Source organism: Ascaphus truei, chromosome 4 (assembly GCF_040206685.1).
Source record: "Ascaphus truei isolate aAscTru1 chromosome 4, aAscTru1.hap1, whole genome shotgun sequence".
NCBI classification, from domain to species: domain Eukaryota; kingdom Metazoa; phylum Chordata; class Amphibia; order Anura; family Ascaphidae; genus Ascaphus; species Ascaphus truei.
The window spans coordinates 327,187,135-327,203,827 of NC_134486.1; the positions used below are offsets into that span (position 1 = coordinate 327,187,135).

At 48.8% G+C, this 16,693-nt stretch overlaps 1 protein-coding gene across 30 annotated transcripts in view; it reads right to left on the reverse strand.

The window, feature by feature from the left end:
• The window catches only part of RIMS1 (regulating synaptic membrane exocytosis 1), a 489,535-nt gene that overhangs the window by 176,827 nt on the left and 296,015 nt on the right, over nt 1–16,693 (reverse strand). For all 30 annotated transcript variants that reach the window (XM_075598054.1, XM_075598045.1, XM_075598044.1 and 27 more), the window contains one exon: nt 1,057–1,210. In XM_075598054.1, coding sequence (XP_075454169.1) covers nt 1,057–1,210 — 154 coding nt within the window. The remainder of the gene's footprint in view (nt 1–1,056; nt 1,211–16,693) is intronic.

Sequence of the window (16,693 nt, forward strand, 5' to 3'; positions counted from 1 at the left end):
AAATCTAAGGACTCTTATCATGAAGGGGTACAAGTGTCAGGCCCAGCAAGACAAGAACCCACAACCTCTAGCATTCAGGGCAGCAGTTCTAGCATGGAACTAAACAAGATGACAAAATACTCCACTGTCACATATCCATTAGCATATCTCCCAGGGTACCTCAGATGTGCTCCTTTTTGAGCACAAGTGTCTCCCCCTATTAATTTTGGGGGGAGGTTTGAGGGGATATAGGCTTAGGCTGCGCTTATAGTGCCTTGCAACGGCGACGCGACATCGCTCCAAAACAAATGCATTGTCGCCGTCGCAAACGCTTATTGTAAGCTCGATGCGACGGGAGCGACGGAGCGACCAAAAATTTGGTAGCCGGTCAAATTTGATTTTTCAGAGGCTGTCGCCACATGTGACTGTCTCTAAACCAATAAATGGCCAGGTCGCTAGCGACATTGCTGCAAAGCGAAATTCAACTTTCGCGGGTTGCGACGGTGATGGGTGATAGTCCTCGTACTCCTCCTCGACCTGATAAAAATTGTGAGTTTGGTCATTCCGCGCAAGTTTACAGACAAGGAATGAAAACACTTCTAAAAAAGCCTTTTCTGCACAGTTTGGACATGCAATAAAGAAATAGCAAAACATGCAAGTCTGATCACAAAGTGTTCTTTCCACACATTTGCACAAATCACAGCTACTAGATTATCCCCATTTCAGTTACTCCCACATTAAATCAGATGAAAGTTTTTTTTTTTTTAGTAATATGCATATGCACTGGTCCAAGTGGATTAAAAATGTAGTGTTATGCTATCTGAAATCAAAATTTATACAACACTGTAGAAAAACTATTCTAGCCATGTTTTAGAAAGATTTATACAATATTTAGTAGAAAGAGAAATATGCTCCCTAAAGTAAATTCATTTTCCTTCAAACAGAAAGTGCAAGTAAATGTTAGTCTGTAGAAGGTAGTGGTAGTGTGAGGGTATAGCTAAAAAAGCTTCTGCATACCCTTGTACAATTAGACTTGGACAACTGTAATAGTAGGAATAAAACATAGCAGTAGCATACCTCTGTAATGGCACATTTGGTAAACGTGAACGGGTCCTGCCCTGATCGTCACCACGGTGAGGAGACACAGAACGTGAACGATGATGGGTTGCTCTTTGTTGTTCTGGCACTGTTAATGTTGTGGATCTACTTTCTCTAGCATTAGACCTTGAACCTACCAATATAAGTGGAATACAAAAGCTTTTTAATCAAAGAAGTTGAGACCAAGTCCCTCCTTGGTATCAGACCTTCTACAGTGCAAAAATGCCTTTTTGTGTTTGTTATGAAAAGACACATAATAGGACACAGGGCAAAAAATAGCTGCAAAGAGTTTTTAGTAGCCATCATGCTATTATAGATGGAAATACTTTATTAGCAATTAGACACTATTTTATTAATCCCTGTTTTACGTTAGATAAACAATTTACTTTTGTGTAAATAATTGATTACATTATGGAATTGACTTCTAGTTAAAACAACATGGCAAAAAATAACTCCACCCTTGCAATACGCATGCAAATAGTGTCAGTACATATAATGAAAGCAATCTTTTAAAAAAAAGATATTAGGCAACATGGATAGTGTTTACAATTAACTTTAATTCTGATTAAACCATAAAAACATATGTTACACAAGTGCGCATGGGTTGCACAATGTTTTTAATTTTTGTTAAACAAACATAATGGAGTTATAGTACTCTATTTTTTCAAACCTTACACTAACATATTACTAGAAAATAAATTAAGCTATTGCTTAAAAAATGTACAGGAGTCCATTTATATAATGTGACAATTTGCTGCTCATGCGCATAAAGTGCACGTTAGAAAATGTATGGCATGGTGTATTACAGTGGTAGCTTCTTTTCCACATGTGCCCTGGAGGCCAGGGTACACTCAGGCATCACTTCTCATTTACACTTGTGACTTGTAACCACTACTTGTTGGGTGGTTTACCTTTCCGAGTGAAGGAACTTCTTAATTAAGACAGTAGTACTGTACACTACAGTGGTTTAATTGGCAGTTGAGAAACCAACCACTTACAAAACTGCCTGCCCTTCTGATGGCATGTTACACCTAGCCTAATACAGACTTGGATTACACTGTGGGTAAAGATGTGTGAACTTCACCCAAGTTCACGAACCATGCAAAATTGACCCTATTTTCCCAATGATAAAGTTCACAAATATGGCAGAGTTTACACAAGATCGCCAAGCATTCAAAGATTGTGTGCATTGCAATTTTGCTTACTTTCACTTAATATAGATGTAACAGGGTATGTATTTTCTGCATGTCTTTCCCCTCCCTGTTATGCAAGTCCTGCTTGCTGCAGGCTGTAAGAGGTTAATTCTGTGGGCTTGTGACCCCCCACACATGCCCCTCTCTGATGGACAGAAGCAAGGTGGTGACTCATGGCCTGTGAAAGCCTATCAGGGATAGGTATAGACCATGAGCCCGCCCCTTCTGCTTCTTGATTAGGGGAATGCCAAATTTACTCAGTCCTGCTCTGGATGAAGAATAGAGCAGTAGGGCTATGAGTTTCTCCAATCGCGGGATGAGCATGCCCACCTCCAGCCCCTGTGGCTGGGGGAACATCTGATTAGACTAACAGATGCCCAGTAACATATAGGACAAGCATCATCCAGAGGCCTGGAGCCTCTGAAATCCTGCATTGCTGTGTGAAGAAGATCTGCAGTGATTGCCAATAAAGACCCTTGTTCATCACCTGCGGTGTATCTGCACGCATTGTCGACTGCCCGAAGGAGCTGTCGGCCTAGAGGCGCGGTGCCAGCACTGTGGCGCCTTCTATCTGGGCCTGCTAGCCTGGTATCAACTGAGGTATGTGTGCCTACTTCGCAAGTCACCACACCGACCGGTGCAGTCTCATTCATTTTCCCTGTCACGGACAACATAGGCCTGTGTGTCCTCATCAACACGCCCAGATGCATAAGTGGTCCGGTGCCACCCAAAGTGACCGCCGCGGACCCTGCTGTGGGCCCTTGTGCCCTGCAACTACCAGTCCAGCCTGCCGTGACGGTGCAGATAGTTCATGGACTGGGATCCACAACTGCCAATGTTCCTGAGGGTGAGTGGACTGCCCCAGGTGTGTCGGGTGTGAGTCCCCAGGTGACCATGGGGTAAGGTAGCGCCATAAGCATGGTCGCCCGGGCGACTGACGTGCCCCGGCATCGTGTCCTGGTGGAGGTGTCCCCATCCATTGCTGTCCCTGATAACTTCAGCTGGGTGGAACCTGTGGAGAAGAGTCAACATCTTACCTGCGTCCAGAGAGAAGTTCCAGCCCGATCGCGTCCAACCCCCGAGGCTGCAGAGGTTCCGGAACGTCCAAGGAGCTTCGTGACTCCCGATGATGCTAGTGATGTTCGAAAACTGCCTGCGTAGGAACCAAGGGACGTCTCCTACCTGGTGATGGGTGAGCCGCCCCTTTTCTACTTTGTTCCAGATCCAGTTACGTCCTACCTGGAGGAGGTGCCGGGTGCTGCCCTGTCCGTCATCGCCGCCGCCGGATTTGAACTTGCCCGGTGGTCTCGCGAGATTGTCCATGGCCGATGACATTGACAAGATGGCGTCTGAAGAATCCACAGAGCCTGCTGCACCACCACTGCTTCCTGATTATGGGAGTGCCAAATTTACTCAGTCCTGCTCTGGGTGAGGAAGAGAGCAGTGGGACTATGAGTCTCTCCCATCGCGGGATGAGCATGCCCACTTCCAGCCCCTGGGGTTGGGGGAACATCTGATTATACCAACAAGATGCTCTATAATATCTGGGGTAAGCATCATCCAGAGGCCTGGGGCGTCTGAGACCCTGCACCGCTGTACGAAGAAGATCTGCGGAGAATGCCTAATAAAGACCCTTCATCATCATACTCCTGTCTGAATGTCAGTCCCTGGGCAGGAGGTAAGAAGCATGCAATTGTGGGGGCTGATCTCCGAACACCCTGGAGCCCACTACTGCTAAGCACCTTGAGAAAGAGCTCAAAGAAGACCGTAAGCCTTTTCTGATCTCCCAACATTGCAGATCAGACTCAGCTCTCCTGACCCTAACAGGTACTTGCACCACACACAAGGTAGCAGAATCTGTGTATCTCCCACTGGGGGGGGGGGGGGCAGTGCTACATAGAGATTATAAATACAAAATACACACCATGTGTTTGTACATTTGGGAAGGAACTCACAAAACCGATATACACAGTACATGGTGATGTAGTCACTCTGTGAATTATAGTATAATTATGTCTAGTTATATTGGTAAAAGGATGGGTGGGTGGGAAAATGCTGCAGCTGGAAAAGACTATTAATGAGTAGTAATTGCTACTTTGAAAACAGCAGCAATTGTACTTGACCCCCAGATGCCTTTTAGTATAAAAATAAATAAGATATAATAGGACATTATACCAACATCATCATCATCCTCAGGTCAAGACAGAAGCTCACCCCTGTGATAGAGCAGGTTGTCCATAAATAACTGCATGTTGCTGGCATAACTCAAAGTGGCTTAGAGATAGGCTTTCCATGTCAGACTAAGCACACGTGCACAAGCATAAGTGAGAGGGAAGAGGACTAGGAGGAGGTGTGTTTTTTTCTGAACGTGGATATACCACATCTCGGTATGCAAGGGCACCAGCAGAACTTGTGAGGGAAGGGTCAAAGTCAGAGACATATTCCTCAGCATTAGCAAAACATGCAGGGATGGATGCTAAACAGGTCCTACCTCTTTTATTTCATTGCCCTAGTTATGGCACTGGGGGAGAGGCAAGAACATTCTGCAGCCTCACAAACAGCAGCACACAATATTACACAATATCAAAATCTTGAGGAGGAGTATCATGATGATGTTATTAGCAGTGGATACAGCAGAGATAGCTTAGCCGCTGGTCTCACCCTGTTTCCTCTCAGTTCTAAAAATCAAGAGCTTTGAGTTATTTCAGGGTTTTTTTTAAACAGAGATAAAGATAAGTGTGCATTCACTTGTTGTTTGTGCCATGCCATTGTGAGGCAGAGGAAAAGTGGGGACTCATCTGGGTAGCTCTGCATTTATAGGGTGAACATGACCTGTCATTGTAAGGCTACTGTATATGCATTGAAGTTAGAAGGGCACATTCAGTAGCACAGGGAGGGCTCAATTCCTGGCAGAAATCAGGTGACGCCGAGCATTTTGGTGACTGTGAAAGTCATCATGATGACGATGTGCTGATGATGGATGTACTTGGTAACAATAGTGAGGATGATGAGGAGGCTGTGAGGACAGGTACAGCACAAGCTGATACTAGAAGTGGGCAGCATAGGCACAACATAACTTGTTAAATAACATATGTTAACAGTTTAACAATTGTTTTCAATAGCATTACCGTTAAATATATCGCACAGCGATAACGAGTGCAATAATGTCTGCTACGTCTGTACATGTATGTATTTATAACACCAAGAGCATTAAAACATCACAATTCCACAACAAATATGCATTATTAAAGATTGTTGCAAAAGTTGGTGAGTCTCTATACTCAAATTTTTGTATTTACTGTAGCAATTTCCCTGTATCTTTCAAAGCCTACACAGCTAAAAATGTAATATACCAGCACTACCCGTTATACATGTGGGTGGCCAAACAGCTATCTTAACTTAGTGTCCTCTAAGCTTTCTTAACTTTCTAGATCATGTAGCTTAACAGTATACTTCTATACATTAAAAAAAACTAGTACAAATACTACAGATAAATATTAAATATAAGCCATACAGCTAAAATCTACCAATGTTAGCCTGTTCAAAGTACTAATGAATTATAAGGACAAGTCACTGTTTTTGAAGGCCAGACATGCCAACAGGATTCCCGGGAGCCCAGGACTCCAGCCTTGACTCGGACACTAGTAGAGTTATTTAAGCAAGGCCCATTACCAGACCAGTTTAGCCATTTCAGCAACCTTACTATCCTGTCCTGGTTGTTAATGCAGGAAAGCATCATAACAAGGCAACCTAACAGAATATGCCTCTAACCAAATATAGCATCACTATAAAAAGCTCACCATGATGATTATAATATGAATTAAGATGCAATTAGTCAACAAAATGGACCAATGCTTTATCTACAATTAAATATCCAGTAACTATTTATTTATGTAACGGGTATTCCCCCACCCAAGAGCATATGGTATGTGTGCGGGGAACCTAATGTTACCAGGTGTGGTGCTTTACCTGTTAGGCTCACAGGGGGCCTAAGCCTCCGCCACGGGTGTCCGGGGCACGTATAATAATAGGAGTAACCTCGTACTCGGTGCAGCGCCTCCACCTGCGATGGCTCCCACCAAAGGGGGAGTGATCCTCGCAGGACAATTTATATATATCACACACACAGCATGTAAAACAACCAATAACTTTACTGTAGCAAACTTAATACTTAATCATATATATATATATATATATATCAACAGGTGTCCCTCTCTAGAGGAGACACTACTACTGCGTCTCGCAGGACGCTACTCCCTTTCACCAGGTGATCCCACCCCGTGTCCAGTAACCCTACACAATATGTCCTCCACCCGCAAGTGAGATAAATATATGTGTGACTGTCATGGAACCAGAACTACCTTTCTGACTCACCTCCCTCTCTCCTTTGCAGCTTCTGCCTGTCAGATCTTATTCCCAGCTGCATGGAGTCTGCAGACACATACTGTGCCTGTGTAACTTGCAACAATGTTGCATTTCTTGCCTCTGGGCATGGAATCAGTGAGCTGCTACTGCAGTTTCTGAGATCCTCACCAGAATGGGCTAGTCTGCCCCCCCTCCTGTTTGTTCAGAGATAGTCTGCCCCTAGACTATTCCTTTACCCACACAGCCCCTCACTTCCTTTTCCACCCTGGAGACAGTGAGTACAAGACCCTTCTCTGTTCATTCCCCATGGTGAGGCCATCTCTTTTTACCGGTTTCTAACTAATAATCACCACTACATACCATCCACAAGTATCTGTATCCTGCTGCTTTTCCCAATAAAGTGGAGGAAATATTACAGGGCTTGGAGTGATTTAAAAGGGAACTGAGTTAATGCTATCGGGAGCCATTCACACACCAAACGTGACCCTGGCTTCAGAAAAGTAAAAAGAGGACCGTGTGCCTTGGGGACACACACAGAGGAGCTGCTACCCACAGCCTTTTTTATGCTAAAGAAACAAGCAAGCAGCTTACACAGCAAATAAACAGCAATCTCTCACCCCCATGTACAAGCATACTGCTCCACGTTGCTACACAGAGCCACCAGCCTCGACACAGCAAACAACTACAGCTTTATGCAAAGACAAGTGAGCAGCCTTACTTTGCTAATAAGAATACAGAATAGTCTCTGCACAAGCAGCAGCTTTACTCTGCCAGACAGGGCAGCAAGCTTTATACAGCAAACTGCACGCAGCTTGCAGCTTTTCAGATAAGCAAGCGGATTTACACTGGACATAGCCAGCATACACCTTGCACACGAGGCAGCAGCTTTACAAACAGACAGTACAGCTTACACACAAACCTAATTGCCTTTCTCTGTCTGAGTTCACCCCCTGCACAGCCCCATAGTGAGGAGCCACCATCTCACATACCCCTGCGCACGTCCCCACGGATAGCGCCATCAAGAGCCACACTACCGGACACCCGCCAGGACACGGGTCAGAGCCACCGGACACCTGTGAGTACAGCTACCCCAACGCTGAACGCTGCAGGACACCGCTCGGCATCATCTGAGACAGTCGCCCATTGCTGACACAGGTAAAAGACCACACGCCACACGCACTGGCTAAAGGCCTACACACACCTACAGCATGGCAGAACTCAGAGCCTCACCAGATATCACGCAGGAGAGCGATCACTCAGACACAGAGACCGCTGCGCAACTGCAACAGGCGCAGACAGACGCAAGGCCTAAACGGACAGTCACACTGACACAAAAGGCACGCGAAAAATATGAGACTGACATTGAAGCGCACCGCGCTAAATTAGAGTTGGCCTGGGAAACAACCACACTTGGGATATGCAATGTCGCCGGCGCTGGTAACTATGCACAACAGCTCGAGCAGGCAACAACTCAATTGAAGATAGATCACTCGCGCTATCAAGCACTGTCACAGGCATATTTCACCTATCTAACAAGAACTAACATGGAAGATAGCATACGAGAGCGCGACCTACAAAAGGCGATTGACCTAGAACGTGATGGCATCGTGCAAACCGCCATCATGGAAGCTGAGAATAAGAGAAAGGACCTTTTGCAGGAAACCGCATTGCAGCGCTCAAGCACATCCAGACACTCTTTGAGATCAGCAAGATCAGTGCAATCTCACGCGTCAAGCGCAAGCGCAAACACTACCAAGGCGCGAGCCACCGCAGAGGCCGCACGTGCCAGGGCCGAATATAGTCGCAGAGAGGCAGCCATAAGAGCAGGAAGAGCACGCATAGAAGAGGAGGAACAGACAGCCGCCGCTAACGCCGCCACTGCCGCCGCCAAGGCTGCCGCCGCTACTGCCGCAGCCACTGCGCGTAGGAAAGCCGAATTTGATGCGGAACTAGAGGCGCTTAATCAAGAGAAGGAAGCCGCCGCCGCCATAGCCCAAGCTGAAGTCCTAGAAGCAGCCGCGCAACAGGACGGCGGGGAGCAACCGTACAGACGGATAGCCTCAGAGGATCCAGCCCAACGCACTGAAGACTACGTAAGGAGCCTCTTCAGTGTAAACACCAGCGCACCATCTCAACACGGATGGAGTGACTCCACAGACACTGAATACTTGCTAGGCCCACGAGGAGAAGACGCTGTTCCTTCAATGGTATATGCTGCCTGGGATAGCCACAGCCGCAACAGTGATCCACACGCCAGCGCGCGCACGGATGCACCACAACGGGCTCGCAATCCAGGTACACCCATGCGGGAGAAAACAGCCCCTCACACTGGCCAGCAGCCATCACGCATCCACGCCAAGGAAGAGGCGACCGCACAGACCCTCCCAGCAACTACCTCAGAACGGGACAAACACGCCGATGCCTCAGGCCTGACAGACATAGTCAAGTACATGATCCGGCATGACCTGGTGCAAGCAGGACTCACCAGCTTCGACGACCGCCCTGAGAACTACCGGACGTGGAAGTTCACATTCAAAGACGCAATCAACAGCTTGGACTTCTCAGCAAGGGAAGAGCTCAACCTGCTATTCAAGTTCCTGGGAACAAATCCAGAGAGCACGCGAATAGAATGCAGGCGGCAAACGCGCACCAACCCCAAGTAGGTCTTGACCTAGTGTGGGAAAGGCTAGAAGAGTCCTACGGCAGCCCCGAAGCAGTCGAGGATTCGCTCTTCAAAAGAGTCGACAGCTTCCCCAAGATCAAAACCAAAGACTACTCGAAGTTACGAGAGCTCGGGGACCTGCTGCAAGAACTGGAGTTCGCAAGGAAAGACCATTCCTTAATAGGGCTCAACGTCCAAGACTCAGCTCGTGGAGTGAGACCCATCCTGGAGAAGCTACCCTTCAACTTCCAAGAAAAATGGATCTCACAAGGCTCCAAATACAAAAGGGAGAAGCAAGTCGTCTACCCCCCATTCTCAGTTTTCTTGAGCTTCATTCACGAAGCAGCAAGGACGAGGAACGACCCCAGCTTCTTCTTAGGTGAGCAAACCACATACAGTGCAAGCAGCCTGAGGAACGAGAGGCCAGCGACGAGATATGGTAACCCCCAAACACCCATCTCGGCCCGCAGGACGGCCGTGCCTCCCATGACCCAAACTACTCCCGATCAGTCGGTCGCCGGAGACAAGGAACCAAGGGACCCAAACAGGGAATATCCCATACACAAGAAACCACACCCACTCAACAAGTGCTTTGGGTTCAGGATGAAGTCCCTAGAGGAACGCAAGAGGTTACTTGGAGAATTCAGAGTTTGCTTCAGGTGCTGCGGTTCCACGACTCACCTATCCAGGGACTGTAAAGAAGAGATCAAATGCACAGTGTGCGAAAGAAACAAGCACGTGACAGCATTACACCCAGAGGCGCTGACACTCCACCAACTCAAGAACCCATCCTCCGTAGCGGAGCATGGCGGGGAGAAAGAAGAAGGAGAGTCAACATCCGTCACATCTCAGCGCACTGAGGTGTGCGGAAAAGAAGGTGACAAAATGTCCTGCTCCAAAATATGCCTTGTCGCAGTGCACCCCCAGGGACAACCTGAGAAGGCTGTTCGGATTTACGCAATCCTCGACGACCAGAGCAACCGATCGCTGGTCAGGTCAGAGTTCTTCGACATGTTTAACATACAAGACGGTGCTTCTCCTTACACTCTCAGAACGTGCGCAGGGCGAATGGAGACCACAGGGAGAAGAGTGAATGGCTACACCATATGCTCTATAGACGGCAAAGTGAACATGCCCCTTCCCACACTCATTGAGTGCAACCACATGGCCACAAACAGGGACGAGATTCCCACACCAGACATGGCACTCCATTACCCCACCTCAAAGGAATAGCCAACCACATCCGGCCGGTAGAACAAGGCGCCAAGATCTTGCTGCTGCTCGGTAGGGACATCATGAGGGTACATAAAGTCCGTAAACAGCATAATGGACCCCACAACGCGCCATACGCCCAAAGACTTGACCTAGGACGGGTGATAGTGGGCAACACGTGCACCAACAAAGAGCACGGGCAAGACTACGTTGATGCCCGCAGAACGGTGGTGACAGAATGTGGACACACATCTCTCTCTGAACCATGTCTTGGCCATCTCCAAGTGACCGAAGGGCCAAGTGAAGAGAAAAGACAAGGTCATACCCCTGAGATCAACAAAGATATCCTCACATCGAGGGGATGCGACAATGGCCTAGGATGCTCAGCAGTCCAGACAGCTAAGGATGACGAGTCGATTCCACCGAGGGAAGGAAGTAACCTCCCAAAGGTGATCGACAAAGGGATCGTCCAAAAGGCAATGAACAATCAGACAATACTCCCACGAGCAATGGCAAAACTAAGACGTACAGTTGTTCCTCTCCACAGAGTATCAAGTGACAAAGCACCCAGCTGCCACGGCTGGCACAGCCGCAAAAGATTGCGCCCTACAGGTGAAATCCCAGTGTCAAAAAGACTGTCATCTCACACGTCTAAAAAGAGACAGCCACAGAGACATTTCATAAAGGGATTTACTAGGGCAAAAGAGACTGTTCTTCGTTACGTCCAGGGAGAAAATAACCTCCCGATGGCAGTTAACAAAGAGACACAAAAGCGTTTAACCAAACTACGGGGAGATGTTCTCGTGCAAGAGAAAAGCACCGATGACCTACGGTGCACAGCGTTCCAGACAACAAGGGACAACGACAAGCAAACACCATCGAGGGAAGATAGAGGATTCCCGAGGTTAACAACCAAGGAGCTCTCCAAAGACGGACCAGGCAGTTGGGTGAACCCGCTACCATTCCGTTCACCAAGAAGGCGCTTCCCAAACAATGGAGAACATGCCATCTCTAGGTTCACTTCGCACCTCTGCGACCTACAAAGGGAACCAGAGACCAAAAACAACTTTGTGGCCTTCATCCAGAAGATATTCCTTACCGGCCAGGCAAAGCCAGCACCTCTAATGAAGAAAGGTGAAGAATGCCGGTACCTCCAATCATCTGGGGCCTACCACCCTCAGGAACCCGATCAAATCCGGGTAGTGTTCAGCCCCAGCCCTCAGTTTCAGGGAGTCTCCCTGAACGACGCCCTCTTTACTGGACTAGATTCGACAACCAGTCTTCCAGGAGTGTTGTTCCGCTTCCGCAAGGAGCCAAAAGCCATCTCCTTCTGCCAAACGCCAGGTGATAGAGCGACAGGCTACCACGACTGGCATACCTACAAGGGGATGCATTCTGTGGGTAAAACTACAGAGACAAAAAGACTGTTCTCTCACAAGGCTAAAAGGAAACAGCGCCAGAGACCTTTACACAAAGACATTGTGGTGCAACCAGCAAACCTGGAGCTGTGCATCCATCCTGCATCCTTTGCCAAAGAACCTTGGCCAAGGGACCTTGATACCAGTGATACCGGCCGGTGTCACATCGCTATGTGGACATGGACTCTTGCATCGTTGGAGAATGTGATGTTATCTTTGTTATGCATTGCACATATGTTCCACATAGTCTGTTATATAGTGGTATCTACAGATACCAGACGGGGAGGGTCGTGGAACCAGAACTACCTTTCTGACTCACCTCCCTCTCTCCTTTGCAGCTTCTGCCTGTCAGATCTTATTCCCAGCTGCATGGAGTTTGCACACACATACTGTGCCTGTGTAACTTGCAACAATGTTGCATTTCTTGCCTCTGGGCATGGAATCAGTGAGCTGCTACTGCAGTTTCTGAGATCCTCACCAGAATGGGCTAGTCTGCCTCCTCTCCTGTTTGTTCAGAGATAGTCTGCCCCTAGACTATTCCTTTACCCACACTGCCCCTCACTTCCTTTTCCACCGTGGAGACAGTGAGTACAAGACCCTTCTCTGTTCATTCCCCATGGTGAGGCCATCTCTTTTTACCGGTTTCTAACTAATAATCACCACTACATACCATCCACAAGTATCTGTATCCTGCTGCTTTTCCCAATAAAGTGGAGGAAATATTACAGGGCTTGGAGTGATTTAAAAGGGAACTGAGTTAATGCTATCAGGAGCCATTCACACACCAAACGTGACCCTGGCTTCAGAAAAGTGACTGCGCAGCCTCTATGTCTTATATGAATAGATGGTATAGTTGGTGCACTTGTAGATTACCTGCCGAGCACTCCAGTGCAAGGGCCTGCCAAGGAGCTTCACAAAGGATCCTGATGACAAGGGAATACAGGAACTACCGTCTGGGGCGATCCTACCCGGATGGCTGCTGCAGCCGCAGCGGAGGTCTGAGCCCAAACCTCTGGATGGACGCGCAGCGTCCGCTGTATCCCTAACTGACTCTGGATAATAAGAGGCAGGGTCCCTAACCTGGGGCCTGTCCATGAACAACACAACACTACTGGTGGCTCAGGGCTATCTGGGGCCTAGGGGACTGCTGGCCTAGTGCAGGGAGTCACTGACTCCTGCACCCTACCTCCTTCCCTTAGCTGCTCCGGTCACCAACTGACTAACGTGCTTCAAGCCCGCGAAATGTATCCAATCTCCCCTGCAGGGAGATGATGTAGCCCTATTGGCTCCCTGGGGTCATGTGGGCGCTCCTAGGCTCATGGGATATGTAGTCCCTCTCTAGAGCCCTACTTCTATTGGCCAGCGTTCGTGCGGTCTATCTGCGCATGCGCAATGTCCCTGGCTGGCCGCCACATGCGGGGACTCACTGCGCCTGCGCGAAGTTGTGCAACATGGCGGCGCCCTGCTCGGGAGCCACCGGGGACCTCCGGAGCGCTCCCTGCTCGGCCCCACCCTCCAGAAGTGCCGGCGGGTCTATCGAGTGACCCCCGGCAGCGGAGGTAAGAGGAGGGGGGGGGGGGTCCCGGCACAAAAGGGGACCTGGCTTCATCCTCCCCCTGGTAAAAACCCCAACTTCCTCGCTTGGGATACATAACTCAACCATGTACAGAAATTATATAATAAAAATGCAGTTCGATCATATAACTTAGCACATTCGCATTGATTTTATATGATGTTGCATAATTCTGTGAGCATCACAATCACAGATTGGATTTTGCTCTGAGACCACTGCTGAGCCTCATAATGGGGTGCCCCAATTTGATCATAGGTTACCCGATTTGGAGGGTACCTGACTCTTTGGGTCCTTCGGAGCTGTTCTTCTGCAACTCCCTTGGGGGAGTAATAAACACAGTCCTGAGGCTCAGCCTCTTCCCTTGAGGGGAGAAATGTCTCTGAACAGTCTCTGTTAGGCACAAAGCACGGGCTCTGTGGATCCAAAGGCTGGCCTGTTGGTGCCACCTTAGTAGGCGTTGGCCTACGGGGCCCTTTACCCGTAGCTCCTCCGGGAGATGCCCCTTCTGTGGAGTAGTCCCTTTGAGAGGGTCCTTCCATAGGGTCTTCAGGAGTTTCAGAGTGGGTTTCGTTATGTACAGTCTCTGGACCCATCTCTGATAAGTCGGACTCACCGTTGAGCGGTGTGGCCAGTATTTCCGCTTCCTCATCTCCCACTTGTGGAATGGGGAGAAGATGGTTACGGAGCCATACCTTTACCCGGCCTTCGGTGTCTTTGATGCGATAGACTGGGAGGCCAGGCATCTGAGACTCTATTTCGTATACACCGTCTCTCCATCAGTCGGCCAATTTGTGTTTTCCTGGGACTCCCAGATTTCGAAGCAACACAGCGTCTCCAGGACGAAGCTCCCGATATTTGACCTTATGATCGTATCGCCTTTTTATTCTTAGCATTCAGCTTAGCTGTATACTTCTCTGCCTGTTGATATGCCTGCTGCAAGCTGTCTTTAAGTCTTTGCACGTATTTGAAATGGGTAGCATTGTGTATCCCATCCGTCGAGACTCAAAGACATACATCCACTGGCAGTCTCGCCTCTCGCCCAAACATGAGGAAGTATGGGGAGAATCCAGTTGACTCGTGTCGGGTACAATTGTACGCATGCACCAGAGCCTCCACGTGTCGACTCCATTCAGTTTTCTGAGCACTCTGTGGAGTTCCGAGCATATCCAGTAAGGTTCGATTAAATCGTTCTGGCAGCGCATCTCCTTCGGGGTGATACGGGGTCGATCGTAATTTGGCGATGTTCAGCATTTTGAGCAGTTCTCGGATTAGAGTGCTCTCAAAATCCCGACCTTGGTCTGAGTGAAGGCAGTTTGGAAGACCGTAGTGCACAAAGTACTTCTCCCATAATATTTTTGCCACTGTGATGGCTTTCTGATCTTTCGTGGGGAAGGCCTGGGCATACCAGGTGTAATGGTCTGTGATGACCAGCACATTGCATATTCCGCGGCTATCAGGCTCAATGCACAGAAAGTCCATACACACAAGGTCCATTGGGCCAGAACTCTTCAGATGGCCCATGGGTGCTGCTCTGGTAGGCAGGGTCTTGCGCTGTATACGCCGAGTACAACGGCGACAGTGGCATTCTACGGCCTCACGCATCTTGGGCCAAAAAAAGCAGTCTCTGACCAACCCAAAGGTCTTCTCTACACCGAGATGTCCATGCTCATCATGTAGGGACTTCAACACCATGTATTGCAAGTTCTTAGGGAGGACTAGTTGTCGTCTATCTGGGTGGTTGTGGTATTGCACCACCCGATAGAGTAAGCAGTTATCGATTTCGAATTTGTCCACTTCCCGCATGAGCGAGGCCACCAAGTCGTTGGGAGCACGCTTCAGAAGGGCTGGATTCTTCTTTTCAACGGCTTGCCTAATGATGCTAACGACAGGATCTCGTATTTGGTAGTCTACCAGATCTTTCCACCGTAGCACTTTGTCATGCGTTATGTTCATCCCTTTTGGATCGCAGTAGGCGGCTGGGACAGCCTGCGACTGTCATCCAAAGGAATCCGCAACCCGTAATTCTGAGAAGGCCACTTGATCGTTGATGATAGCGGCGGTGCTACACATAGCTCGCACCCCTGGTCCTGGAAGCTCTTCCCATTCCTCATCATTTTGAGAAGCACTTAGCCCTGGCCGTCGGGAGAGGGCATCAGCCCCGACATTCAAGGGTCCCGGCTTGTACTTCAGGGAGAATCGGTAATTGTTCAGGGCTGCCACCCATCGGTGTCCTGCTGCATCCAATTAGGCCGAGGTATTGATGTACGTGAGGGGATTGTTATCCGTCCTTACCTCAAACGTAACACCGTAAAGGTAATCGTGGAGTTTCTCGGTGATCGCCCACTTGAGAGCCAGGAACTCCAACTTGTGGATGGGGTATTTCTGTTCACTGGGTGTCAGACTGCGGCTTATGTAGGCTACAGGCTGAAGGCCCTCGGGGTGCTTCTGGTGCAGGACGGCACCCAGTCCATTGAGACTGGCATCTACATGCAGAACGTATGGTTGTTCGGGATCAGCATACGCAAGCACCGGCGCTTCGGTCAGACACTTCTTCAATTTCAGAAAGGCCTGTTCACACTCAGACGTCCATTTATCGCCAAACGGCTGGCGGGCCTATACGGCCTTTCTTCCTGTATCTTCGGGGTATATCTTCAACAGATTGTTCAGGGGTTTAGCTCTACTAGAGTACCCTTCCATGAAGCGATGGTAATACCCACAGAACTCCAGGAAGGATCGTAGTTCCATGACATTCTCGAGACGCGGCCAGTTCACGACGGCTTCTACTTTGGCTGGGTCGGTGGCAATTCCTTGAGCAGACACAATGTGTCCCACGTAGGTCACCGAGGTGTGACAAAACCGGCACTTGTCTAGGGACAATTTCAACCCTTCCTTCCCAAGACGGTCTATCACTTTAAGCAGCCTCTCTTCGTGCTCTTCCAGAGTCCTTCCGAAGACAATGATGTCGTCCAGGTAGACGAGCCACTCCCGAGGGTTCATGTCCCCGATAGTCTTCTCCATCAGTCGTTGGAAGATAGCAGGGGCCCCACATATACCTTGGGGCATACGTGTAAATTGGTAGAACCCCAGGGGACAGACGAAGGCTGTTTTCTCCTGATCCTCTGCATTCATGGGTACCTGATAGTACCCGGATCGTAGATCGTGCATGATGAACCATTGGCTTCCATTCAGAGCA